The sequence below is a fragment of the Somniosus microcephalus genome, unplaced genomic scaffold, assembly GCF_052327205.1.
Source record: "Somniosus microcephalus isolate GS21.2 unplaced genomic scaffold, FLI_Smic_1.0 unresolved_chr7, whole genome shotgun sequence".
Taxonomy (NCBI): domain Eukaryota; kingdom Metazoa; phylum Chordata; class Chondrichthyes; order Squaliformes; family Somniosidae; genus Somniosus; species Somniosus microcephalus.
The window spans coordinates 39,640,834-39,667,333 of NW_028225185.1; the positions used below are offsets into that span (position 1 = coordinate 39,640,834).

At 52.9% G+C, this 26,500-nt stretch overlaps 1 protein-coding gene across 5 annotated transcripts in view; it reads left to right on the forward strand.

Annotated features, from left to right (window-relative positions):
- The window catches only part of LOC147086826 (inter-alpha-trypsin inhibitor heavy chain H6-like), a 167,888-nt gene that overhangs the window by 134,477 nt on the left and 6,911 nt on the right, over positions 1–26,500 (forward strand). For 2 of the 5 annotated variants that reach the window (XM_085979009.1, XM_085979005.1), the window contains exons 10-14: positions 4,827–4,874; positions 15,094–15,135; positions 16,766–16,807; positions 22,290–22,340; positions 24,727–24,792. In XM_085979009.1, coding sequence (XP_085835135.1) covers positions 4,827–4,874; positions 15,094–15,135; positions 16,766–16,807; positions 22,290–22,340; positions 24,727–24,792 — 249 coding nt within the window. The remainder of the gene's footprint in view (positions 1–4,826; positions 4,875–15,093; positions 15,136–16,765; positions 16,808–22,289; positions 22,341–24,726; positions 24,793–26,500) is intronic. The other 3 variants (XM_085979006.1, XM_085979007.1, XM_085979008.1) reach the window with 3 other exon arrangements.

Consider the following 26,500-nt stretch of genomic DNA (forward strand, 5'->3'; position numbering starts at 1 on the left):
CATGTTTGTGTGTCGGTGTGAGTGTGTTTGTGTATCAGTGAGTGTGTCAGTGTGAGTGTGTTTGTGTATCAGTGAGTGTGTCAGTGTGAGTGTGTTTGTGTATCAGTGAGTGTGTCAGTGAGTGTGTCAGTGTGAGTGTGTTTGTGTATCAGTGAGTGTGTCAGTGAGTGTGTCAGTGTGAGCATGTTTGTGTATAGAAACATAGAAACATAGAAGATAGGAGCAGGAGTCGGCCATTCGGCCCCTCGAGCCTGCTCCGCCATTCAATGAGATCATGGCTGATCATCCAAATTCAGTACCCTGTCCCTGCCTTCTCCCCATATCCCTTGATCCCTTTAGCCTCAAGAAATATATCCAACTCTTTCTTGAATATATTTAATGAACTGGCCTCCACCGCCCTCTGTGGTAGAGAATTCCACAGGTTCACCACTCTCTGGGTGAAGAAATTCTTCCTCATTTCAGTCCTAAATGGCTTACCCCTTATCCTTAGACTATGACCCCTGGTTCTGGACTCCCCGGCCATCAGAAACATCCTTCCTGCATCTAGTCTGTCCAGACCTGACAGAATTTTATAGGTTTTGATGAGATCCCCTCTCAATCTTCTAAACTCCAGTGAGTATAAGACCAATCGACACAATCTCTCCTCATACGTCATTCCTGCCATCCCAGGTGTCAGCCTGGTGGATCTTCGCTGCACTCCCTCCATGGCAAGAACGTCCTTCCTCAGGTAAGGTGACCAAAACTGCACACAATACTCAAGGTGCGGTCTCACCAAGGCCCTGTACAACTCACAGATCACAGAAACCAAAGATGTGCAGGTTAGGTTGATTGGCTATGATAAAATTGACCCTTAGTGTTAGGGGGATTAAATACGTGGGGTTACGGGGATAGGGTGGGATATGTGTTGGTGTAGGGGTTACGGGGATCGGGGGTGGGATATGTGTCGGTGCAGGCTCGATGGGCCGAAATGGCCTCTATCTGCACTGTGAGGTTTCTGTGATTCTGTGATTCTGTGAAACCCCACAGTGCAGATAGAGGCCATTTCGGCCCATCGAGCCTGCACCGACACATATCCCACCCGATCCCCGTAACCCCTACACCAACACCAACACATGTCCCACCCTATCCCCACGTCTTTAATCCCCCTAACACTAAGGGTCAATTTATCATAGCCAATCAACCTAACCCGCACATCTTTGGACTGTGGGAGGAAACCGGAGCACCCGGAGGAAACCCACGCAAACACGGGGAGAATGTGCAAACTCCACACAGACAGTCGCCCGAGGCCGGATTCGAACCCGGGTCCCTGGCGCTGTGAGGCAACAGTGCTAACCACTATGCCACTAGCAAGACATCCTTGTTCCTGTACTCGAACCCTCTCGCTACGAAGGCCAACATACCATTTGCCGCCTTAACCGCCTGCTGCACCTGCATGCTTACCTTCAGCGACTGGCGCACAATAACACCCAGGTCTCTTTACACTTTCCCTTCTCCCAATCTATTGCCATTCAAATAATAATCTGCCTTCCTGTTTTTGCCACCAAAGTGGATAACCTCACATTTATCCACATTATAGTGCATTTGCCATGTTTCTGCCCAATCACCCAACCTGTCCAAATCTTACTGGAGTTTCACGACATTCTCCTCACAGCTTACCCTCCCACCCAGCTTTGTGTCGTTTGCAAATTTGGAGATATTACATCCAATTCCCTCGTCTAGATCATTAATGTATATTGTGAACAGCTGGGGTCCGAGGACTGATCCTTGCGGTACCCCACTAGTCACTGCCTGCCACTCGGAAAACGACCTGTTTATTCCAACTCTTTGCTTTCTGTCCGCCAACTAGTTCTCTATCCAAGTCAATACCTTGCCCCCAATCCCATGTGCCTTAACTTTACACGCTAATCTCTTATGTAGGACCTTATCGAAAGCCTTCTGAAAGTCCAAATACACCACATCCACTGGTTCTCCCTTATCTATTTTACCAGTTACATCCTCAAAAAATTCCAGTAGATTAGTCAAGCATGATTTACCTTTTGTAAATCCATGTTGACTTTGTCCGATCCTGTCACTGCTTTCCAAGTGCTCTGCTATTACATCTGTGACTGCGTCAGTGTGAGTGTGTAGGTTGGGCCCTAACCCCGGGAGGACGGAGCGTCTGGGGCCCTAACCCCGGGAGGACGGAGCGTCTGGGATCCTAACCCTGGGAGGACGGAGCGTCTGGGGCCCTAACCCCGGGAGGACGGAGCGTCTGGGGCCCTAACCCCGGGAGGACGGAGCGTCTGGGGCCCTAACCCCGGGAGGACGGAGCGTCTGGGGCCCTAACCCCGGGAGGACGGAGCGTCTGGGGCCCTAACCCCGGGAGGACGGAGCGTCTGGGGCCCTAACCCCGGGAGGAAGGAGCATCTGGGGCCCTAACCCCGGGAGGACGCAGCGTCTGGGGCCCTAACCCCGGGAGGACGGAGCGTCTGGGACTCTAACCCTGGGAGGACGGAGCGTCTGGGGCCCTAACCCCGGGAGGACGGAGCGTCTGGGGCCCTAACCCCGGGAGGACGGAGCGTCTGGGGCCCTAACCCCGGGAGGAAGGAGCATCTGGGGCCCTAACCCCGGGAGGACGGAGCATCTGGGGCCCTAGCCCCGGGAGGACGGAGCGTCTGGGGCCCTAGCCCTGGGAGGACGGAGCATCTGGGACCCTAACCCCAGGAGGACGGAGCGTCTGGGGCCCTAACCCCGGGAGGACGGAGCGTCTGGGGCCCTAACCCTGGGAGGACGGAGCGTCTGGGGCCCCAACCCCGGGAGGACGGAGCGTCTGGGGCCCTAACCCCGGGAGGAAGGAGCATCTGGGACCCTAACCCCAGGAGGACGGAGCGTCTGGGGCCCTAACCCCGGGAGGATGAAGCATCTGGGGCCCTAACCCCGGGAGGATGGAGCGTCTGGGGCCCTAGCCCTGGGAGGACGGAGCGTCTGGGGCCCTAACCCCAGGAGGACGGAGCGTCTGGGGCCCTAACCCTGGGAGGACGGAGCGTCTGGGGCCCTAACCCCGGGAGGACGGAGCGTCTGGGGCCCTAACCCCGGGAGGACGGAGCGTCTGGAGCCCTAACCCCGGGAGTAACGAGCGTCTGGGACCCTAACCCTGGGAGTACGCAGCGTCTGGGACTCTAACCCCGGGAGTAATGAGCGTCTGGGGCCCTAACCCCGGGAGTAACGAGCGTCTGGGGCCCTAACCCCGGGAGGACGGAGCGTCTGGGGCCCTAACCCCGGGAGGACGGAGCATCTGGGGCCCTAACCCCGGGAGGACGGAGCGTCTGGGGCCCTAACCCCGGGAAGACGGAGCGTCTGGGGCCCTAACCCCGGGAGGACGGAGCGTCTGGGGCCCTAACCCCGGGAGTAACGAGCGTCTGGGGCCCTAACCCCGGGAGGACGGAGCGTCTGGGGCCCTAACCCCGGGAGGACGGAGCGTCTGGGGCCCTAACCCCGGGAGGACGGAGCGTCTGGGGCCCTAACCCCGGGAGGACGGAGCGTCTGGGGCCCTAACCCCGGGAGTAATGAGCGTCTGGGGCCCTAACCCCGGGAGGACGGAGCGTCTGGGGCCCTAACCCCGGGAGGACGGAGCGTCTGGCGCCCTAACCCCGGGAGGACGGATCGTCTGGGGCCCTAACCCCGGGAGTAACGAGCGTCTGGGGCCCTAACCCCGGGAGGATGGTGCGTCTGGGACCCTAACCCCGGGAGGACGGAGCGTCTGGGGCCCTAACCCCGGGAGTAACGAGCGTCTGGGGCCCTAACCCCGGGAGGACGGTGCGTCTGGGACCCTAACCCCGGGAGTAATGAGCGTCTGGGGCCCTAACCCCGGGAGTAATGAGCGTCTGGGGCCCTAACCCCGGGAGTAATGAGCGTCTGGGGCCCTAACCCCGGGAGGACGGAGCGTCTGGGGCCCTAACCCCGGGAGGACGCAGCGTCTGTGGCCCTAACCCCGGGAGGACGGAGCGTCTGGGACCCTAACCCCGGGAGTAATGAGCGCCTGGGGCCCTAACCCCGGGAGTAATGAGTGTCTGGGGCCCTAACCCCGGGAGGACGGAGCGTCTGGGGCCCTAACCCCGGGAGTAATGAGCGTCTGGGGCCCTAACGCCGGGAGGCCGCAGCGTCTGGGACCCTAACCCCGGGAGTAACGAGCGTCTGGGGCCCTAACCCCGGGAGTAACGAGCGTCTGTGGCCCTAACCCCGGGAGGACGGATCGTCTGGGGCCCTAACCCCGGGAGTAATGAGCGTCTGGGGCCCTAACCCCGGGAGGCCGCAGCGTCTGGGACCCTAACCCCGGGAGTAACGAGCGTCTGGGGCCCTAACCCCGGGAGTAACGAGCGTCTGTGGCCCTAACCCCGGGAGGACGGATCGTCTGGGGCCCTAACCCCGGGAGTAACGAGCGTCTGTGGCCCTAACCCCGGGAGGACGGAGCGTCTGGGGCCCTAACCCCGGGAGTAACGAGCGTCTGGGGCCCTAACCCCGGGAGGCCGCAGCGTCTGGGGCCCTAACCCCGGGAGGACGGAGCGTCTGGGGCCCTAACCCCGGGAGTAACGAGCGTCTGGGGCCCTAACCCCGGGAGGCCGCAGCGTCTGGGGCCCTAACCCCGGGAGGACGGAGCGTCTGGGGCCCTAACCCCGGGAGTAACGAGCGTCTGGGGCCCTAACCCCGGGAGTAACGAGCGTCTGGGGCCCTAACTCCAGGAGGACGGGGCGTCTGCGGGAGAGGAGGGGTTTGAAGGATTGAAAGAATATGTCAAACCAAATGAGTCAGCGTCCACTCACCAACATTCTCTCCTGTTTTTGCTGCAGATGATGCCCAGAGGACTGCGGCCTTTGAGAATTACGCTCCTATCCTTAGTAAGTATAGTTCACTAAAGGTCACGACCTTCAACTCACAGTGATGTTTGCCTTTGTTAATGTTTACCGTTGAATCCTCGACGGTAAATTCAGCCGTACGTTGAATGCTCGCACACACCATCAATATCCTGGGGGTCACCATGGACCAGAAACTTAACTGGACCAGCCACATAAATACTGTGGCTACAAGAGCAGGTCAGAGGCTGGGTATTCTGCGGCGAGTGTCTCACCTCCTGACTCCCCAAAGCCTTTCCACCATCTACAAGGCACAAGTCAGGAGTGTGATGGAATACTCTCCACTTGCCTGGATGAGTTGCAGCTCCAACAACGCTCAAGAAGCTCGACACCATCCAGGACAAAGCAGCCCGCTTGATCGGCACCCCGTCCACCACCTTAAACATTCACTCCCTCCACCACCGGCGCACCGTGGCTGCAGTGTGGACCATCTACAAGATGCACTCCAGCAACTCGCCAAGGCTTCTTCGGCAGCACCTCCCAAACCCGCCACCTCTTCCACCTAGAAGGACAAGGGCAGCAGGCGCACGGGAACACCACCACCTCCAAGTTCCTCTCCAAGTCACACACACCATCCTGACTTGGAAATATATCGGCCGTTCCTTCATCGTCGCTGGGTCAAAATCCTGGAACTCCCTCCCTAACAGCGCTGTGGGAGCACCTTCACCACACGGACTGCAGCGGTTCAAGAAGGCGGCTCACCACCACCTTCTCAAGGGCGATTAGGGATGGACAATAAATGCTGGGCCTTGCCAGCGACGCCCACATCCCAGGAACAAATAAACAGAGATTTACATAGAATGTGCAGCCCAGAAACAGGCCATTCAGCTCATCTGGTCCATGTCGGTGTTTCTGCTCCACATGAGCCTCCTCCCGCACCTCATCTCACCCCATCACCATATCCTTCCATTCCTTTCATCCACATGCGCTTATCTAGCTTCCCCTTAAATGCATCGACGCTATTCGCCTCGACCACTCCCTGGGGAAAGAAATTTCCTATTGAATTAACACAGGGTGTTCGGATAGTCAGTAAAACAGGGCGCTGGGGGAGAGGAGTTACTGAGTGGCAGTGTGAGGGAGCTGGATTAACATCAGTAGAGATACAGTCAGTAACATAGGGTGCTGGGGGAGAGGGTTACTGAGTGACAGTGTGAGGGAGCTGGATTAACATCAGTAGAGATACAGTCAGTAACACAGGGCGCTGGAGGAGAGGGGTTAGTGAGTGACAGTGTGAGGGAGCTGGATTAACATCAGTAGAGATACAGTCAGTAACACAGGGCGCTGGGGGAGAGGGGTTACTGAGTGACAGTGTGAGGGAGCTGGATTAACATCAGTAGAGATACAGTCAGTAACACAGGGCGCTGGGGGAGAGGGGTTACTGAGTGACAGTGTGAGGGAGCTGGATTAACATCAGTAGAGATACAGTCAGTGTCACAGGGCGCTGGGGGAGAGGGGTTACTGAGTGACAGTGTGAGGGAGCTGGATTAACATCAGTAGAGATACAGTCAGTAACACAGGGCGCTGGGGGAGAGGGGTTACTGAGTGACAGTGTGAGGGAGCTGGATTAACATCAGTAGAGATACAGTCAGTAACACAGGGCGCTGGGGGAGAGGGGTTACTGAGTGACAGTGTGAGGGAGCTGGATTAACATCAGTAGAGATACAGTCAGTAACACAGGGCGCTGGGGGAGAGGGGTTACTGAGTGACAGTGTGAGGGAGCTGGATTAACATCAGTAGATATACAGTCAGTGACACAGGACGCTGGGGGAGAGGGGTTACTGAGTGACAGTGTGAGGGAGCTGGATTAACATCAGTAGAGATACAGTCAGTAACACAGGACACTGGGGGAGAGGGTTACTGAGTGACAGTGTGAGCGAGCTGGATTAACATCAGTAGAGATACAGTCAGTAACACAGGGCGCTGGGGGAGAGGGGTTACTGAGTGACAGTGTGAGGGAGCTGGATTAACATCAGTAGAGATAGTCAGTGTCACAGGGCGCTGGGGGAGAGGGGTTACTGAGTGACAGTGTGAGGGAGCTGGATTAAAATCAGTAGAGATACAGTCAGTAACACAGGGCGCTGGGGAGAGGGTTACTGAGTGACAGTGTGAGGGAGCTGGATTAACATCAGTAGAGATACAGTCAGTAACACAGGGCGCTGGGGGAGAGGGTTACTGAGTGACAGTGTGAGGGAGCTGGATTAACATCAGTAGAGATACAGTCAGTAACACAGTGTGCTGGGGGAGAGGGGTTACTGAGTGACAGTGTGAGGGAGCTGGATTAACATCAGTAGAGATACAGTCAGTAACACAGGACGCTGGGGGGAGAGGTTACTGAGTGACAGTGTGAGGGAGCTGGATTAACATCAGTAGAGATACAGTCAGTAACACAGGGCACTGGGGAGTGGGGTTACTGAGTGACTGTGTGAGGGAGCTGGATTAACATCAGTAGAGATACAGTCAGTAACACAGGTCACTGGGGGAGAGGGTTACTGAGTGACAGTGTGAGGGAGCTGGATTAACATCAGTAGAGATACAGTCAGTAAGACAGGGCACTAGGGGAGAGGGGTTTACTGAGTGACAGTGTGAGGGAGCTGGATTAACATCAGTAGAGATACAGTCAGTAACACAGGGTGCTGGGGGAGAGGGGTTACTGAGTGACAGTGTGAGGGAGCTGGATTAACATCAGTAGAGATACAGTCAGTAACACAGGGCGCTGGGGGAGAGTGGTTACTGAGTGACAGTGTGAGGGAGCTGGATTAACATCAGTAGAGATACAGTCAGTAACACGGCGCTGGGGGAGAGGGGTTACTGAGTGACAGTGTGAGGGAGCTGGATTAACATCAATAGAGATAGAGTCAGTAACACAGGACGCTGTGGGAGAGGGGTTACTGAGTGACAGCGTGAGGGAGCTGGATTACCATCAGTAGAGATACAGTCAGTAACACAGGGCTCTGGGGAGAGGAGTTACTGAGTGACAGTGTGAGGGAGTTGGATTAACATCAGTAGAGATACAGTCAGTAACACGGCGCTGGGGGAGAGAGGTTACTGAGTGACAGTGTGAGGGAGCTGGATTAACATCAGTAGAGATACAGTCAGTAACACAGGGCGCTGGGGGAGAGGGCTTACTGAGTGACAGTGTGAGGGAGCTGGATTAACATCAGTAGAGATACAGTCAGTAACACAGGACGCTGGGGGAGAGGGGTTACTGAGTGACAGTGTGAGGGAGCTGGATTAACTTCAGTAGAGATACAGTCAGTAACACAGGGTGCTGAGGGAGAGGGGTTACTGAGTGACAGTGTGAGGGAGCTGGATTAACATCAGTCGAGATACAGTCAGTAACACAGGGCGCTGGGGGAGAGGGGTTACTGAGTGACAGTGTGAAGGAGCTGGATTAACATCAGTAGAGATACAGTCAGTGACACAGGGCGCTGGGGGAGAGGGGTTACTGAGTGACAGTGTGAGGGAGCTGGATTAACATCAGTAGAGATACAGTCAGTAACACAGGGTGCTGGGGGAGAGGGTTACTGAGTGACAGTGTGAGGGAGCTGGATTAACATCAGTAGAGATACAGTTAGTAACACAGGGCGCTGGGGGAGAGGGGTTACTGAGTGACAGTGTGAGGGAGCTGGATTAACATCAGTAGAGATACAGTCAGTAACACAGGGCGCTGGGGGAGAGGGGTTACTGAGTGACAGTGTGAGGGTGCTGGATTAACATCAGTAGAGATATAGTCAGTAACACAGTGTGCTGAGGGAGAGGGGTTACTGAGTGACAGTGTGAAGGAGCTGGATTAACATCAGTAGAGATACAGTCAGTAACACAGGGCACTGGGGGAGAGGGGTTACTGAGTGACAGTATGAAGGAGCTGGATTAACATCAGTAGAGATACAGTCAGTAACACAGGGCGCTGGGGGAGAGGGGTTACTGAGTGACAGTGTGAAGGAGCTGGATTAACATCAGTAGAGATACAGTCAGTAACACAGGGCACTGGGGGAGAGGGGTTACTGAGTGACAGTATGAGGGAGTTGGATTAACATCAGTTGAGATACAGTAAGTAACACAGGGCGCTGGGGGAGAGGGGTTACTGAGTGACAGTGTGAGGGAGCTGGATTAACATCAGTAGAGATGCAGTCAGTGACACAGGGCGCTGGGGGAGAGGGGTTACTGAGGGACAGTGTGAGGGAGCTGGATTAACATCAGTTGAGATACAGTAAGTAACACAGGGCGCTGGGGGAGAGGGGTTACTGAGTGACAGTATGAGGGAGCTGGATTAACATCAGTAGAGATACAATCAGTAACACAGGGTGCTGGGGGAGAGGGGTTACTGAGTGACAGTGTGAGGGAGCTGGATTAACATCAGTAGAGATACAGTCAGTAACACAGGGCGCTGGGGGGAGAGAGGTTACTGAGTGACAGTGTGAGGGAGCTGGATTAACATCAGTAGAGATACAGTCAGTAACACAGGGCGCTGGGGGAGAGGGTTACTGAGTGACAGTGTGAGGGAGCTGGGTGAACATCAGTTGAGATACAGTCAGTAATCAATATCTCTAAGGATATGGTGTTAAGGAAGCTAAAGGGATTGAAGGTGGACAAATCCCCAGGGCCTGATAACATGCATCCTAGGGTACTGAAGGAGGTGGCCCTAGAGATAGCGGATGCACTAAGGATGATTTTTCAGAATTCATTAGACTCGGGAACAGTGCCCATGGATTGGAGGGTAGCTAACGTTACCCCACTATTCAAAAAGGGGGGTAGGGAAAAAGCAGGTAATTACAGACCTGTAAGCCTTACATCAGTTGTGGGCAAAATGCTGGAGTCCATCATTAAGGATGAAATAGCGGAGCACTTAGCAAATGGGGACAGGATAGGACAGAGTCAACATGGATTTACAAAGGGTAAATCGTGCTTGACTAATCTATTGGAATTTTTTGAGGGAGTAACTGGTAGAATAGATGGGGGAGAGCCAGTAGATGTGGTGTACCTGGACTTCCAAAAGGCCTTCGATAAGGTCCCACATAAAAGATTAGCATGGAAAATTGAGGCTCATGGGATAAAGGGGAAAGTATTGGCGTGGATAGGGAACTGGCTGTCAGATAGAAAACAGAGAGTTGGAATAAACGGCTCATTTTCTGAATGGCAGGCAGTAACGAGTGGGGTACCACAGGGATCTGTCCTGGGCCCCCAGCTGTTCACAATTAACATTAATGACCTGGATCAGGGAGTCGGATGCAGCATTTCCAAATTTGCAGACGACACTAAACTAGGAGGGGGGGTGGGCTCAGAGGAAGAGACCAGGAAGCTCCAGAGCGATTTGGACAGACTGGGCGATTGGGCGGATAAATGGCAGATGCACTATAATGTGGACAAGTGCGAAGTTATCCACCTTGGGTGCAGGAACGGGAGGGCAAATTATTATTTAAATGGCAATAGATTGGGAGAGGGGGAAGTACAGAGAGACCTGGGTGTTCTTGTACACCAGTCACTGAAGGCGAGCATGCAGGTGCAACAGGCGGTCAAGAAGGCAAACGGTATGCTGGCCTTCATAGCAAAAGGGTTAGAATACAGGAACAGGGATACCTTGCTGCAGCTGTACAGGGCACTGGTGAGACCACACCTCGAGTACTGTGTACAGTTTTGGTCGCCTCATCTGAGGAAGGATGTTCTTGCCATGGAGGGGGTGCAGCGGCGATTCACCAGGCTGATACCAGGAATGGCGGGAATGACCTATGAGGAGAGACTATGTAGTTTAGGGATGTACACACTGGAGTTTAGAAGATTGAGAGGGGACCTCATAGAAGTGTATAAAATTCTGACAGGTCTAGACAGACTGGATGCAGAAGGAATGTTTCCCTTGGCGGGTGAGAACAGAACTAGAGGACATAATTTAAGGATAAGGGCTAAACCATTTAGGACAGAGATGAGGGGGAATTTCTTCACTCAGAGAGTGGTGAACCTGTGGAACTCATTGCCACAGAGGGCAGTGTACGCCAGCTCATTAAATATATTTAAGAGGGAATTAGATATATTTCTACGGGCAAAAGGGGTTAAGGGTTACGGAGAGAAGGCGGGGACGGGATACTGAATTAAAGGATCAGCCATGATCTCATTGAATGGCGGAGCAGGCACGAAGGGCCGAATGGCCTACTCCTGCTCCTATCTTCTATGTATCTATGTATCTATGTAACACAGGGCGCTGGGGGAGAGGGGTTACTGAGTGACAGTGTGAGGGAGCTGGATTAACATCAGTAGAGATACAGTCAGTAACACAGGGCGCTGGGGGAGAGAGGGGTTACTGAGGGACAGTGTGAGGGAGCTGGATTAACATCAGTAGAGATACAGTCAGTAACACAGGGCGCTGGGGGAGAGGGTTACTGAGGGACAGTGTGAGGGAGCAGGATTAACATCAGTAGAGATACAGTCAGTAACACAGGGCGCTGGGGGAGAGAGGGGTTACTGAGGGACAGTGTGAGGGAGCTGGATTAACATCAGTAGAGATACAGTCAGTAACACAGGGCGCTGGGGGAGAGAGGGGTTACTGAGGGACAGTGTGAGGGAGCTGGATTAACATCAGTAGAGATAGTCAGTGCCACTGGGTGCTGGGTGAGAGGGTTTACCGGTCCCCCCACCGAGCCAGCCTGAAACCTGCCGCTGCGTGTCGGCCGGAGCGCTCCGAATCTTCGGGAGAAACGGGCGCGAGGATCCCGCACACACGGCTCCACAAAACCTGCGTCTGATCGGCGCTCGAGAGATCTGCCTGCAGCAGTCTGCTTGAGCGCCTCCAGGCAAGTTGAATCCTGGTAATCAGCAATTAGTACCAAAGTTGCGCGTTAAATGCAGGAAGGACATACTTGCCATAGAGGGAGTGCAACGAAGGTTCACCAGACTGGTTCCTGGGATGCGGGGATTGTCCTATGTGGACAGATTGAGCAGACTAGGCCGATACTCTCTAGAGTTTAGAAGAATGAGAGGTGATCTTATTGAAACATACAAGATTCTGAGGGGGATTGACAGGGTAGATGCAGAGAGGATGTTTCCCCCCTGGCTGGGGAGTCTAGAACCAGGGGTCACAGTCTCATCAAATCAATCAAATCAAATCAACTTCTATTGTCATTGTTAGTGCACAAGTGCAGTACAACGAAATGTAGGCTTGCGGCCCCCGAGAGTGTCCATTTAGATTAAGACATTTAAACATTCAACATACATTTGGCTTGTAATACATTAACATAAACATAACCATAATAAAGTGCATTGGCAGGTGTGCAGGCTTTAGAGTTTATTTGTGGAGTTCAGTAGGATGACAGCCCTGGGAAAGAAGCTGTTCCTAAATCTGGTCGTTCGGGTGCGAATGCATCTGTAGCGTCTCCCAGATGGCAGGAGGGCGAACAGACTGTGGCTGGGGTGGGTAGGGTCTTTGATGATGGACCGTGACCTCCGTAAACAGCGTTTCTGGTATATGTGCTCTATGGTCGGTAGCCGGGTGCCGGTAATGCGTTGGGCAGTTTTGACTGCCCGCTGCAGGGCTTTCCGGTCATAGTAGCTACAGCTGCCATACCATACAGTGATACAGTTTGTCAGGATGCTCTCTATAGTGCAGCGGTAAAAGTTAGAGAGGATCAGGGGTGACAGGTTACATCCCTTCAGCCTCCTTAGGAAATAAAGGCGCTGCTGGGCCTTCTTCACCAGAGAGGAGGTGTTGAGGGACCAGGAGAGGTCTTCCGTGATGTGGACTCCGAGGAACTTAAAGCTGTCCACTCCTCGGGTGACTGTCTGTGTGGAGTTTGCACATTCTCCCCGTGTTTGCGTGGGTTTCCTCCGGGTGCTCCGGTTTCCTCCCACAGTCCAAAGATGTGCGGGTTAGGTTGATTGGCTATGATAAATTGACCCTTAGTGTTAGGGGGATTAAATACGTGGGGATAGGGTGGGATATGTGTTGGTGTAGGGGTTACCAGGGATCGGGTGGGATATGTGTCGGTGCAGGCTCGATGGGCCGAAATGGCCTCTATCTGCACTGTGGGGTTTCTGTGATTTCTGTGATTCTGTGATGTGGATGGGGGTGTGACTTCCGCCTTCGGACTTCCTGAAGTTCTCAATGATTTCTTTGGTTTTCTTGATGTTAAGGGCCAGGTTGTTGTCGGCGCACCACTTCACGAGATGCTGGACCTCCTCCCTGTAGGCTGACTCATCGTTGTTGGTGATCTGGCCTACTACCGTGGTATCATCCGCAAACTTGATGATGGTGTTGGCACCATTAACAGCCACACAGTCGTGGGTGAAGAGGGAGTAGAGGAGGGGGCTCAGCACACATCCTTGTGGGGCCCCCGTGTTCAGGGTCAGGGGTCAGGGTCAGGCTCAGGATAAGGGGTCGGCCATTTTGGACTGAGATGAGGAGGAATTTCTTCACTCAGAGGGCGGTGAATCTTTGGAATTCTCTGCCCCAGGGGGCTGTGGAGGCTCAGTCGTTGAGTATATTCAAGGCTGAGATCGAGAGATTTTTGAATATTAAGGGAATCAAGGGATATGGGGATAGGGCGGGAAAGTGGAGATGAGGTAGAAGATCAGCCACGATCTGATTGAATGGCGGAGCAGGCTCGAGGGGCCGAATGGCCGACTCCCGCTCCTATTTCTTATGTTCTTATGAATCCACAATAAATGGTAAGATACTGAGAAGTGAAGAAGATCAGAGGGACCTTGGAGTGCATGTCCACAGATCCCTGAAGGCAGGACAGGTAGAGAAGGTGGTTAAGAAGGCACAGGGGATACTTGCCTTTATTAGCCGAGGCACAGAATACAAGAGCAGGGGGGTTATGCTTCAACTGTATAAAACACTAGTTAGGCCTCAGCTAGAGCACGGCGTGCAGTTCTGGTCACCACATTACAGGAAGGATGTGATCGCACTAGAGAGGGTGCAGAGGAGATTTACGAGGATGTTGCCTGGGCTGGGGAATTTTAGTGATGAGGAAGGATCGGAGAGGCTGGGGTTGTTTTCTTTGGAACAGAGGAGGCTGAGGGGAGATTTAATTGAGGTGTATAAAATGATGAGGGGGCCCTGGATAGAGTGGATAGGAAGGACATATTTCCCTTAGCAAAGAGGTCAAGAACAAGGATGTTCTTGCTGCAGTTGTACAGGGCCTTGGTGAGACCACACCTTGAGTATTGTGTGCAGTTTTGGTCGCCTTATCTGAGGAAGGATGTTCTTGCCATGGAGGGAGTGCAGCGAAGATTCACCAGACTGATACCTGGGATGGCAGGAAGGATGTATGAGGAGAGATTGGGTCGATTGGGCTTATATTCGCTGGAGTTTAGAAGAATGAGAGGGGATCTCATTGAAACTTATAAAATTCTAACAGGACTAGACAGACTGGAGGCAGGAAGGATGTTCCCGATGGCGGGGGAGTCCAGAACCAGGGGTCACAGTCTAAAGATAAGGAGTAAGCCATTTAGGACAGAGATGAGGAGGAATTTCTTCACCCAGAGAGTGGTGAACCTGTGGAATTCTCGACCACAGAAGGCAGTGGAGGCCAATTCATTAAGTATATTCAAGAAGGAGTTGGATATATTTCTTAAGGCTAAAGGGATCAAGGGATATGGGGAGAAGGCAGGGACAGGGTACTGAATTTGGATGATCAGCCATGATCTCATTGAATGGCGGAGCAGGCTCGAGGGGCCGAATGGCCTCCTCCTGCTCCTATCTTCTATGTTTCAATAACCAGGGGGCAGAGATTGAAAGTCATTGGGAGAAGGATTAGAGGGGAGTTGAGGAGAACTTTCTTCACCCAGAGGGTGGTGGGGGTCTGGAACTCACTGCCTGAAAGGGTGGTCGAGGCAGAAACCCTCATCACATTTAAAAAGTACTTGGATACGCACTCGAAGCGCCGTAACCTCCAGGGCTACGGACCGAGAGCTGGAACGTGTGATTAGGGTGGGATAGCTCTTTGTCGGCGTGCACGGACAAGATGGGCCGAATGGCCACCTTCTGTGCTGTAACTTTCTATCATTCTTTGAAAACCAAACTTTCAAACAGGGGTGTCTTATTAGCGTCTGTTTTTCACCCTTTGGCCAAAATAACCCCGCCCGCCGCCGGGGCTGTAGCCCCAGGAGGTGTCGGCGTCTGGGAGAGAGGAGTGGGCTGAAGGATTGAAAGAATATGTCCAACCCCAACGAGCCAGTGTCCACTCACCGACGTTCTCTCTTGTTTTTGCTGCAGCCACCGTCAACATACTGAAGCTGAAGACCGTGCCTGCCGGGTGTAAGTATAGTTCACGGCGGGTCCTGACCGCCGAGCCCCAGTGACCGTCGTCGCCTGTGGACGACTGCCCGCGCGCCGCACCGCTCGCGCACGTCGAATTACGTCGAATGTACGGCACCGTGACGGGCCATTCGGGCCAAACTGCTCGATGCAGTCTTTAGAAAAGAGAATCTCATTTACTACCCCGCCTTTCCCCACCTCAGGACGTCCCAAAGCGCTTCACAGCCAATGAAGGACTTTTTTTGAAGTGTGGTCACTGTTGTAATGTGGGAAACGCAGCAGACAATTTGCGCACAGCAAGCTCCCACAAACAGCAGTGTGATAAATGACCAGATCATCTGTTTTTTAGTGATGTTGATTGAGGGATAAATATCGGCCCCAGGATACCAGGGAGAACTCCCCCCTGCTCTTCTTCCAATAGCGGGCATGGGATCTTTTACATCCACCCGAGAGAGCAGACGGGGCCTCAGGTTTAATGTCTCATCCAAAAGACGGCACCTCCAACAGTGCAGCACTCCCTTAGTACTGCCCCTCCAACAGTGCGGCGCTCCCTTAGTACTGCCCCTCCGACAGTGCGGCGCTCCCTCAGTACCGCCCCTCCGACAGTGCGGCGCTCCCTCAGTACCGCCCCTCCGACAGTGCGGCGCTCCCTCAGTACCGCCCCTCCGACAGTGTGGCGCTCCCTCAGTACCGCCCCTCCGACAGTGCGGTGCTCCCTTAGTACCGCCCCTCCAACAGTGCGGCGCTCCCTCAGTACCGCCCCTCCGACAGTGCGGCGCTCCCTCAGTACCGCCCCTCCGACAGTGCGGCGCTCCCTCAGTACCGCCCCTCTGACAGTGTGGCGCTCTCTCAGTACCGCCCCTCCGACAGTGCGGCGCTCCCTCAGTACCGCCCCTCCGACAGTGCGGCGCTCCCTCAGTACCGCCCCTCCGACAGTGCGGCGCTCCCTCAGTACCGCCCCTCCGACAGGGCGGCGCTCCCTCAGTACCGCCCCTCCGACAGTGCGGCGCTCCCTCAGTACCGCCCCTCCGACAGTGCGGCGCTCCCTCAGTACCGCCCCTCCGACAGTGCGGCGCTCCCTCAGTACCGCCCCTCCGACAGTGCGGCGCTCCCTCAGTACCGCCCCTCCGACAGTGCGGCGCTCCCTCAGCACCGCCCCTCCGACAGGGCGGCGCTCCCTCAGTACTGCCCCTCCGACAGTGCGGCGCTCCCTCAGTACTGCCCCTCCGACAGTGCGGCGCTCCCTCAGTACCGCCCCTCCGACAGTGCGGCGCTCCCTCAGTACCGCCCCTCCGACAGTGCGGCGCTCCCTCAGTACCGCCCCTCCGACAGTGCGGCGCTCCCTCAGTACTGCCCCTCCGACAGTGCGGCGCTCCCTCAGTACCGCCCCTCCGACAGTGCGGCGCTCCCTCAGTACCGCCCCTCCGACAGTGCGGCGCTCCCTCAGTACCGCCCCTCCGACAGTGCGGCGCTCCCTCAGTACTGCCCCTCCGACAGTGCGGCGTTCCCTCAGTACCGCCCCTCCGACAGTGCGGCGCTCCCTCAGTACTGGCACCAGTGTCGGGCCTGAATTTTGAGAAGAATGTGCAAGGCTTGTTGAGAGTGTGACATTATATTTTTCTGTTTCAAGCACACCTGGACCCCGCATGGCATATAAATCGTTTTAGGCATGGTAAGGCGAATTATATTCTGTTTTAATGATTGACTCACGACTCCCAGCCTGATTCCAGCTAAGAATCGCTCCGGAGAGGGTGCAGAGGAGATTTATGAGGGTGTTGTCTGGGCTGGAGAATTTTAGCGATGAGGGAAGATCGGAGAGGCTGGGGTTGTTTTCTTTGGAACAGAGGAGGCTGATGGGGAGATTTAATCGAGGTGTATAAAATGATGAGGGGCCTGGATAGAGTGGATAGGAAGGACCTATTTCCCTGAGCAGAGGGGTCAATAACCAGGGGGGCAGAGATTTAAAGTCATTGGGAGAAGGATTAGAGGGGAGTTGAGGAGAACTTTCTTCACCCAGTGGGTGGTGGGGGTCTGGAACTCACTGCCTGAAAGGGTGGTCGAGGCAGAAACCCTCATCACATTTAAAAAGTACTTGGATACGCACTCGAAGTGCCGTAACCTCCAAGGGAGAGCTGGAAAGTGGGATTAGGCTGGATAGCTCTTTTTCAGCCGGCACAGACACAATGGAACGAATGTTGATTCTCTGAAGAACAGAGTGTGCCTGAGATGTACAGACCCTGTTCTACATTGTGTTGCCTTCCCCCCGCCCCCAGCCGGCCGCACCCACATGTTTGTTAGCACAACGGTGTTGGGAGCCACGCTGGGCAGAATGGCCCGACCCTGCCCGGCCGCCCCCCCCCCCGGGGAGGGAGGGCGGGAGGGGCTGGTGCCCCTGCTCTGTTGTGAGTTCCCTATCTCCACCAGGGGGGTCCCAAGAGAAGCAGCAAAGCAGCATTGGATTAGAGGCCTTTCCACTCAGGCCTCGATGCTCAGTTCTCGTCTCCCTCTCACCGACGGGGCAATGTAGCGGGGAGCAGCGAACTCGACGAGTTATGTTACACCTTTCTCAATCACTGCATAGGCCTCAGCTGGAGCACTGTGTCCAATTCTGGGCACCGCGCCTTCGGAAGGATGTCAAGGCTTTGGAGAGGGTGCAGAGGAGATTTACTAGAATGGTTCCAGGGATGAGGGACTTCAGTGATGTGGAGAGACTGGAGAAGCTGGGGTTGTTCACCTTAGAGCAGAGAAGGTTAAGGGGAGATTGACCAGAATGGTCCCAGGGATGAGGGACTTCAGTGATGTGGAGAGACTGGAGAAGCTGGGGTTGTTCACCTTAGAGCAGAGAAGGTTAAGGGAGATTGACCAGAATGGTCCCAGGGATGAGGGACTTCAGTGATGTGGAGAGACTGGAGAAGCTGGGGTTGTTCTCCTTAGAGCAGAGAAGGTTAAGGGGAGATTGACCAGAATGGTACCAGGGATGAGGGACTTCAGTGATGTGGAGAGACTGGAGAAGCTGGGGTTGTTCTCCTTAGAGCAGAGAAGGTTAAGGGGAGATTGACCAGAATGGTCCCAGGGATGAGGGACTTCAGTGATGTGGAGAGACTGGAGAAGCTGGGGTTGTCCTCCTTGGAGCAGAGAAAGTTAAGGGGAGATTGACCAGAATGGTACCAGGGATGAGGGACTTCAGTGATGTGGAGAGACTGGAGAAGCTGGGGTTGTTCTCCTTAGAGCAGAGAAGGTTAAGAGGAGACTTAATAGAGGTGTTCAGAATTATAAAGGGTTTTGATAGAGTAAGTAACCTAGAAACAATCGGAACAGTGGGAGGCCATTCAGCCCTTCGAGCCTGTTCCACCATTCAATGAGATCGTGACTGATCTGTACCTCAACTCCCATCTACACTCCTTGATTCCGTAACCCTTAATCCCCTCACCCAACAAAAATCTATCAATCTCAGTCTTGAAAGCTCCAATTGACCCCCAGCCTTGACAGCTCTTTGGGGGAGAGAGTTCCAGATTTCCACCAGCCTTTGTGTGAAGAAGTGCTTCCTGACATCACCCCTGAACGGCCTGGCTCTAATTTGAAGGTTCTGCCCCCTTGTTCTGGACTCCCCCCACCAGAGGAAATAGTTTCCCTCGATCTATCCTATCGAATCCTTTTAACATTTTGACCACACTGGTCAGATCACCCGAGTGGAGTTGGGTTGGCGTTTGAAAATGAGGAAAATCAATTGTCCCTAATTCTTGTATCGGCAGATCACAAAATAGATTGGTCTGAAGATGTCCCTTTCAGCCCGTTACCTCTCATCCTTTCGGAGAAGGTTGAGAGATGATCTACGCGCTGCTTCTAAGAATGTAAAGAGACTGGATATTGTAGACCATGACAAACTTTTTCACCTTGCCCAGAACATGGTCTGCGTTTGAACAGGGGGTTAAATTCAAAATCTAATCTGTGGGAACAATGGGGGAAAAATTCAGTATCGCCCCATCTGGGGCGCCGTTATCGGCCGTGCGCAAAGTTTAGCGCCTGGCGCTAATTATCGCCTCCGACGGCAAACTTGGCTTTTATCGCCCCTGGAGGTGATTGGAGCGCCAAATCAGGCCGAGGAGCGAGGCGCTACCTCAGAGCGCTGGCGAAGCAAGGAAGGGCAAATCAAAATGAACCTGCAAAGTGCTGCTCAGTACTCAAAACTCCTTCACACAGCGTTGAATCTCTCCAGAAGCTTCTCTCTCTCTCTCAGAATGCGCGGTGCAAAATTTTCACCGACAAAAAAAGGCAGGAAGCGGCCGCCTTTAAATAGCGCCCCCCCAGTCCCTTCCCGACTGCAAAACGCTCCCCTCAACCTGTCGTTGCTAGCGGCAGGCGGTAAGGCAGGGGGCGCCACTCAATATCCCGTCCGGGGCGCTGACGGGGCGTTGCGCGCTCGACTGACGTCACGATCTGCCGGCGCAGGAGATCGTGGCGGTAGTGATTAGCGCCGCCGCAAAATGTCTCGTTAATTTCGCGAGCGGCGCAAACATCGCCGCACCCGGGCGCTAGTTGCTTTGCGCCCCATTAGCGCCCTCTTAAGGCGCTAACAACTGAATTTTACCCCCAATATCTCATTGAGCGAGCAGTCAGTCGAGGGAACAGGCTCCCTCGGGAGACGGTGGAGGCAGTGAGTGTCGTTTCATTCACATTTAAATTAGAGAATTCTTTCAGAAAATAACATCTTGGAGAAACAGTCTATGAGTAATTTGAGACATGACTGTGTGGGGAGCGTAGCGTGCTTGGGAGGAACAGGTGGCTTTGGACCTGTGGTGGGGAGTTTTCCCAGCCCTGGGGAGGCGGGACTGTCGGGAAAATGGCAGGAACTGGGAGCGGGTACCGACCCCGCTCGCAACCCTGCCTCCGTGCCATCTTCCCGGGAGGCGAGTCCCCGACTCGCGCAGGGACCCGTCTCCTCGAGGCTTGAAGGGGATTAGAGCCAATTAACTGGCCGTTAACAGGTAGTTAACAGGCAGTTTTGAGGCTTATCCCCATTTTACCCCTGCAAGTGCGGGCTTCCCGGCGGCTGCGAAGCTCGCCAGGGTCGGCGAGGCGAGCTGTGGGTCTGCGGGGTTGAAAAGTCCGCTGTGGAAGTGAGTGACGGGTGTAAGTGTGGACAGGTAAGTATGAGAGGTGAGTGTAAAGTGTTGGAAAAAGTTTCCGTACCTCTGCTTCTTCCTGCAGGCTTCAACCGTTGGGGATCCGGAGGTGCCTCATCTCAACGGCAGAGATGACAGAATGGCTGCAGCATTCTCAGATGCAGCAGCCATCTGATTTCTGCTGAGGAAAGAGGTTTTGGTGAGCCTTCAGTGCAAGGGCTCACCTTAGAGCAGAGATTGTCGGTGTTTGACAACTTCTCAAAGCTGTCAAACGCTGACAATTCATTTGTCAAAACATTTTCGACAGCTGAAATGTCATACGCTGACGTCCTCTGTCACCGGCTTTCCCTTAATTGGCCGGCGGGCTTAAGAAAGTCAATCAAGGGAAAATAGCTTGGGTTGGCCGGATGTCGCTGGGGGCGGGACTAAAACCCGACAACCAGCAGTCCCGCCCCTAACGCGCCCCCACTGACAAAGTCCAGCCCCCGGTTTCCAAAGCTCTCCACCACTGGGGGTTTTCCTCGCCTCATGTCTGGGTCTGTTGTAGATTAATCGATGGAGATCGATTGCTGCGATTGGTCGTATCGTGCAACTACCAGGACGGTAAAAGGCGAACCACATGGACCTCGGTCTTTATTCACCCAGCAATTGCTACGATCACGAATACCAAACCCTAACGTTTTCCCATTACAGCATCTGACCATTTCTTCAATAAGACCAGTGCCAGCGCATCATAGGAATAGAGGAGGAGGCCATTACCCCCTCGAACCTGCTCCGCCATTCAATCAGATCACGGCTGATCTGTATCTTAACTCCATCTACCCGCCTTGGTTCCGTATCCCTAATATCCTCACCCAACAAAAATCAATCTCAGTTTTGATATTTTCAATTGACCCCCAGCCTCGACAGCTCTTTGGGGGAGAGAGTTCCTGATTTCCACCAGCCTTTGTGTGAAGAAGTGCTTCCTGACATCCCCCCTGAACGGCCTGGCTCTAATTTGAAGGTTCTGCCCCCCCTTGTTCTGGACTCCCCCCACCAGAGGAAATAGTTTCTCCCTCGATCGACCCGATCGAATCCTTTAGTCATCTCAAACACCTCGATTAGAGCACCCCTCAATCATAGAATCATAGAAAGTTGTGTCACAGAAGGAAGCCATTCGGCCCATCACGTCCGTGCCGGCTGACGAGCTATCCCAGCCCTAATCCCGCTTTCCAGCTCTCGGTCCGTAGCCCTGCAGGTTACGGTGCTTCGAGTGCGTATCCAAGTACTTTTTAACTGTGATGAGGGTCTCTGCCTCGACCACCCTTTCAGGCAGTGAGTTCCAGACCCCCACCACCCTCTGGGTGAAAAAAGTTCTCCTCAACTCCCCTCTAATCCTTCTCCCAATGACTTTAAATCTCTGCCCCCCTGGTTAGTGACCTCTCTGCTCAGGGAAATAGGTCCTTCCTAGCCACTCTGTTATGTATCTTATGATCCATGAAGAAAGACTCATGAAATAACACTGGACGGCCAGCTGGTGGCGCCGTCCAAGGACTATAAATACTCGGGCGTGGGCCCAGCTTGCCCAGGACATTTTGTAAACAGGAACTAGTGAATGATAACTAGACCTCCATGTTTTGAAACAAGTTGATTAAAGCCCTGCTTTATACTCACACCAAGTGTGTAGTGAGTTTTATTACGCCACACTCTATCCAGGGCCCCTCATCATTTTATACACCTCGATTAAATCTCCCCTCAGCCTCCTCTGTTCCAGAGAAAACAAACCCAGCCTCTCCAATCCTTCCTCATCGCTAAAATTCCCCAGTCCTGGCGACATCCTCGTAAATCTCCTCCGCACCCTCTCTAGTGCAATCACATCCTTCCTGTAATGTGGTGGCCAGAACTGCACGCCGTGCTCTAACTGTGGCCCAACTAGTGTTCTATACAGTTCAAGCACAACCCCCCTGCTCTTGTATTCTATGCCTCAACTAATAAAGGCAAGTATCCCGTCTGCATATAATTCCATATGTTTCTTTTTTACTCTCTTGCAAGCTCGTGATGGATTGCACAGTCAAGTAATAAATTACCCAAGCTCTATAACTGGTAAGAATACTGCTTTTACATAGCTTCCTATTTAATTCAGTAAAGATTGTACGTCCTTTTCAGATATAAAGAAAGACTTGCATTTCTCCAGCGCCTTTCACCACCTCAGGACGTCCCAAAGCACTTCACAGCCAATGAAAGACTTTTTTTGAAGTGTGGTCACTGTTGTAATGTCAGAAACGCGGCAGCTAATTTGCGCACAGCAAGCTCCCACAAACAGCAATGTGATAAATGACCAGATCATCTGTTTTAGTGATGTTGGTTGAGGGATAAATATTGGCCCCAAGACACCGGGGAGAACTCCCCCCTGCTCTTCTTCCAATAGTGGCCGTGGGATCTTTTACATCCCACCTGAGAGGGCAGACGGGGCCTCGGTTTAACGTTTCATCCGAAAGACGGCACCTCTGACAGTGCAACGCTCCCTCAGTACTGCTTCTCCGACAGTGCGGCGCTCCCTCGGTAATACGGAGGGGCCTTTAGGATAAGACGTTAAGCCGAGGCCTCCACCTGCCCTCTCAGGTGGGCGTTAAAGATCCCACGGCCACTGTTGGAAGATGATGATATTTAGGTTAATAAACGATGGCCAACACGGATTTGTTAAAGGCAAAATTGTGTCTGACAAACTTGATTGAGTTTTTTGATGATGTAATGGAGAGGGCTGATGAGGGTACTGTGGTTGATGTTATATATCTGGACTTTCAAACTGTTTTTGATAAAGTGCTGCATAATAGACTTGTTAGCAAAATTGAAGCCCATGGAATAAAAGGGACAGTGACAACGTGGATCTGAAACTGGCTAAGGGACAGAAAGCAGAGAGCAGCGGTGAACGGTTGTTTTTCAGACTGAAGGGAGGTATACAGTGGTGTCCTCCAGGGGTCGGTATTAGGACCACTGCTACTTTTGATATATATTAATGACCTGGACTCGGGTACACAGGGCACAATTTCAAAGTTTGCAGATGACACAAAACTCGGAAATGTAGTAAACAGCGAGGAGGATAGTAACAGACTTCAGGAGGACAGAGCCAGATCGGTGAAGTGGGCAGACACGTGGCAAGTGCAGTTTAACGCAGAGAATTGTGCAGTGATTCATTTTGATCGGAAGAATGAGGTGGGGAAATACAAACTAAATGGTAGAATTTTAAAGGGTGTGCAGAAACAGAGAGACCTGGGGGGTGTACGTACACAAATCTTTGAAGGTGGCAGGACAAGTTGAGAAGGTTGATTAAAAAAAAGGCATACGGGATCCTGGGCTTCATAAACAGTTCATAGAGTACAACAGCAAGGAAGTTATGCTAAAACCTCTATAAAACACTGGTTAGGCCCCAGCTGGAGTATTGTGTCCAATTCTGGGCACCGCACTGTAGGAAGGAGGTCAAGGCCTTGCAGAGGAGGCTGGGAAGGTGAGCATGGAACCCCCATATTGCAGGGAGAGTCCAGGTCTTTGAGAATACAGTGGGGGGGGGGGCGAGAGGAAAACGGGGCAAGGGAGGAAAAAAAAAAATAATGGCCCAGAAATTCGGGTCGGGGGCTTCCCACGGGTGCAAGCCCCCGACCTGCACTTACCCAGCGCGCCGGCCGTTGAGCTGTGGGCCCCCGTTGAATTCCGATCCTGGGCCTGCTCCAGCTGCCGGCGCGCAGTGCTTGCGTATCCCAGGGGCGCAGTTAGTTCGATGCATCCCCTGGGATCACGTGGGCCATGGAGAGCCAATGGTAGCAAGGAATGCTTCATTCATAAGTTTGACAGGAAGAGCTGTCAAAACTTATAAATACTACGGGCCCCAAAACATCACTGAAACTTCAAATACATTTTTTTTAAAACATCACATTTTTAAAATAACTATAAATTACATGAAATAACTATTTTAAACAATAATTTAAATTTTCTAACGGGGCTAAAATAAACTTACCTTTCTTTAAAGTATTTAAAAATAATAAACCTGTGGAAAAAATGTTTTAATTTTAATTAATTCACCACTTACCTTGTTAAAAGCAGACCTTGCGCCTGCTTTTTACATGTGTAAATTCTGGAGACTTACCCTCCCTGAGAACCCTGCAAAAAAGCAAACGTAAGTTCGATGCGCACGCGCTGACTCTCCGGCGCACGCGTTCCACCTCTCAACCCCTTCTTTCAGGGGAACGGAAGTGCCGGTTTCCCGCGCATGCGTAGCGCACGCACGAGACCGGCACTTCCATTGGGCCTACGGGTGTGCTCACCCCATGCGTGCTCGCCCGTGGAGACCCGAATTTCTGGGCCAATATTGCGCAGTCGGTGACGCGAGCACCGGAACCCCGAAAATGCGAATCCGTTCATCTTGTGCGTGTGATTAATAATTTGCCTGGATGATTCATTCATTGCCGCCTTGTGCGTGATTTTCTTTCCAAAGGAAGACGCTTGGCTTTCAAGTTCGTGATCAGCATCCAGCTCATGCAAGGCCGGAACCCGTTGACTCGTAAGGAAACCCCATTTACGTCTTAAAGTGTTCTGTCGCCCCTTTTCAGTTGAGCGGTGTCGCCACCTCTGGTTGGATGTATTCCTGGATCACATGACCTCCGAACTCTGACCTACCCGCCCGGTCAAACAGCCTTTCTCCCACCAACACCACCCCACCCCCCCCCGACCCCCAAAGCTCCAATATATTTGCAACTAATCAATAGATGTGTTCAAAGAAAATGAGACTGGGAAATGTCGGTGTTCAGAGGGACCTGGGTGTCCTTGTACACGAATCGCTGAAAGTTAGCATGCAGGTACAGCAAGCAATGAGGAAAGCAAATGGTATGTTGGCCTTTATTGCAAGAGGATTTGAGTATAAGAGTAAAGACATCTTACTGCAATTATATAGGGCCCTGGTGAGACCACACCTGGAGTACTGTGCACAGTTTTGGTCTCCTTACCTAAGGAAGGATATACTTGCCATAGAGGGAGTGCAACGAAGGTTCACCAGACTGGTTCCTGGGATGGGGGGATTGCCCTATGAGGAGAGATTGTGTAGACTAGACCGATAGTCTCTAGAGTTTAGAAGAATGAGAGGTGATCTCATTGAAACATATAAGATTCTGAGGGGGATTGACAGGGTAGATGCTGAGAGGCTGTTTCCCCCTGGCTGGAGAGTCTAGAACCAGGGGTCACAGTCTCAGGATAAGGGGTCGGCCATTTAGGACTGAGATGAGGAGGAATTTCTTCACTCAGAGGGCGGTGAATCTTTGGAATTCTCTGCCCCAGAGGGCTGTGGAGGCTCAGTTGTTGAGTATATTCAAGGCCGAGCTCGAGAGATTTTTCAGTATTTGGGGAATCGAGGGATATGGGGATCGGGGGGGAGAGTGGAGTTGAGGTCGATGATCAGCCGTGATCTTATTGAATGGCGGAGCTAGGTGGGATTGTGAGTTGTGAGGAGGATGCAAAGAGGCTTCAAGGCGATTTAGACAAGTTGAGTGAGTGGGCAAATAGATGGCAGATGCAGTATAACGTGGATAAATGTGAAGTTATCCACTTCGGTAGAAAAAACAGAAGCACATTGTATTGGGGGCAATATACTGGCATGGATTGAAAATTGGTTAACAGACAGGAAACAGAGAGTAGGAATAAATGGGTCTTATTCAGGGTGGCAGGCGGTGACTAGTGGGGTACCGCAGGGATCAGTGCTTGGGCCTCAGCTATTCACAATATATATCAATGATTTGGATGAGGGAACCAAATGTAATATTTCCAAGTTTGCTGACAACACGAAACTAGGTGGGATTGTGAGTTGTGAGGAGGATGCAAAGAGGCTTCAAGGCGATTTAGACAAGTTGAGCGAGTGGGCAAATAGATGGCAGATGCAGTGTAAGGTGGATAAATGTGAAGTTATCCACTTCGGTAGGAAAAACAGAAAGACAGAGTATTATTTAAATGGTGCTAGATTGGGAAATGTTGATGTACAAAGGGACCTGGGTGTCCTTGTACACCAGTCACTGAAAGCAAGCATGCAGATGCAGCAAGCAGTTAGGAAGGCAAATGGTATGTTGGCCTTCATTGCAAGAGGATTTGAGTACAGGAGCAAGGATGTCTTACTGCAGTTATACAGGGCCTTGGTGAGACCACACCTGGAGTACTGTGTGCAGTTTTGGTCTCCTTACCTAAGAAAGGATAAACTTGCCATAGAGGGAGTGCAGCGAAGGTTC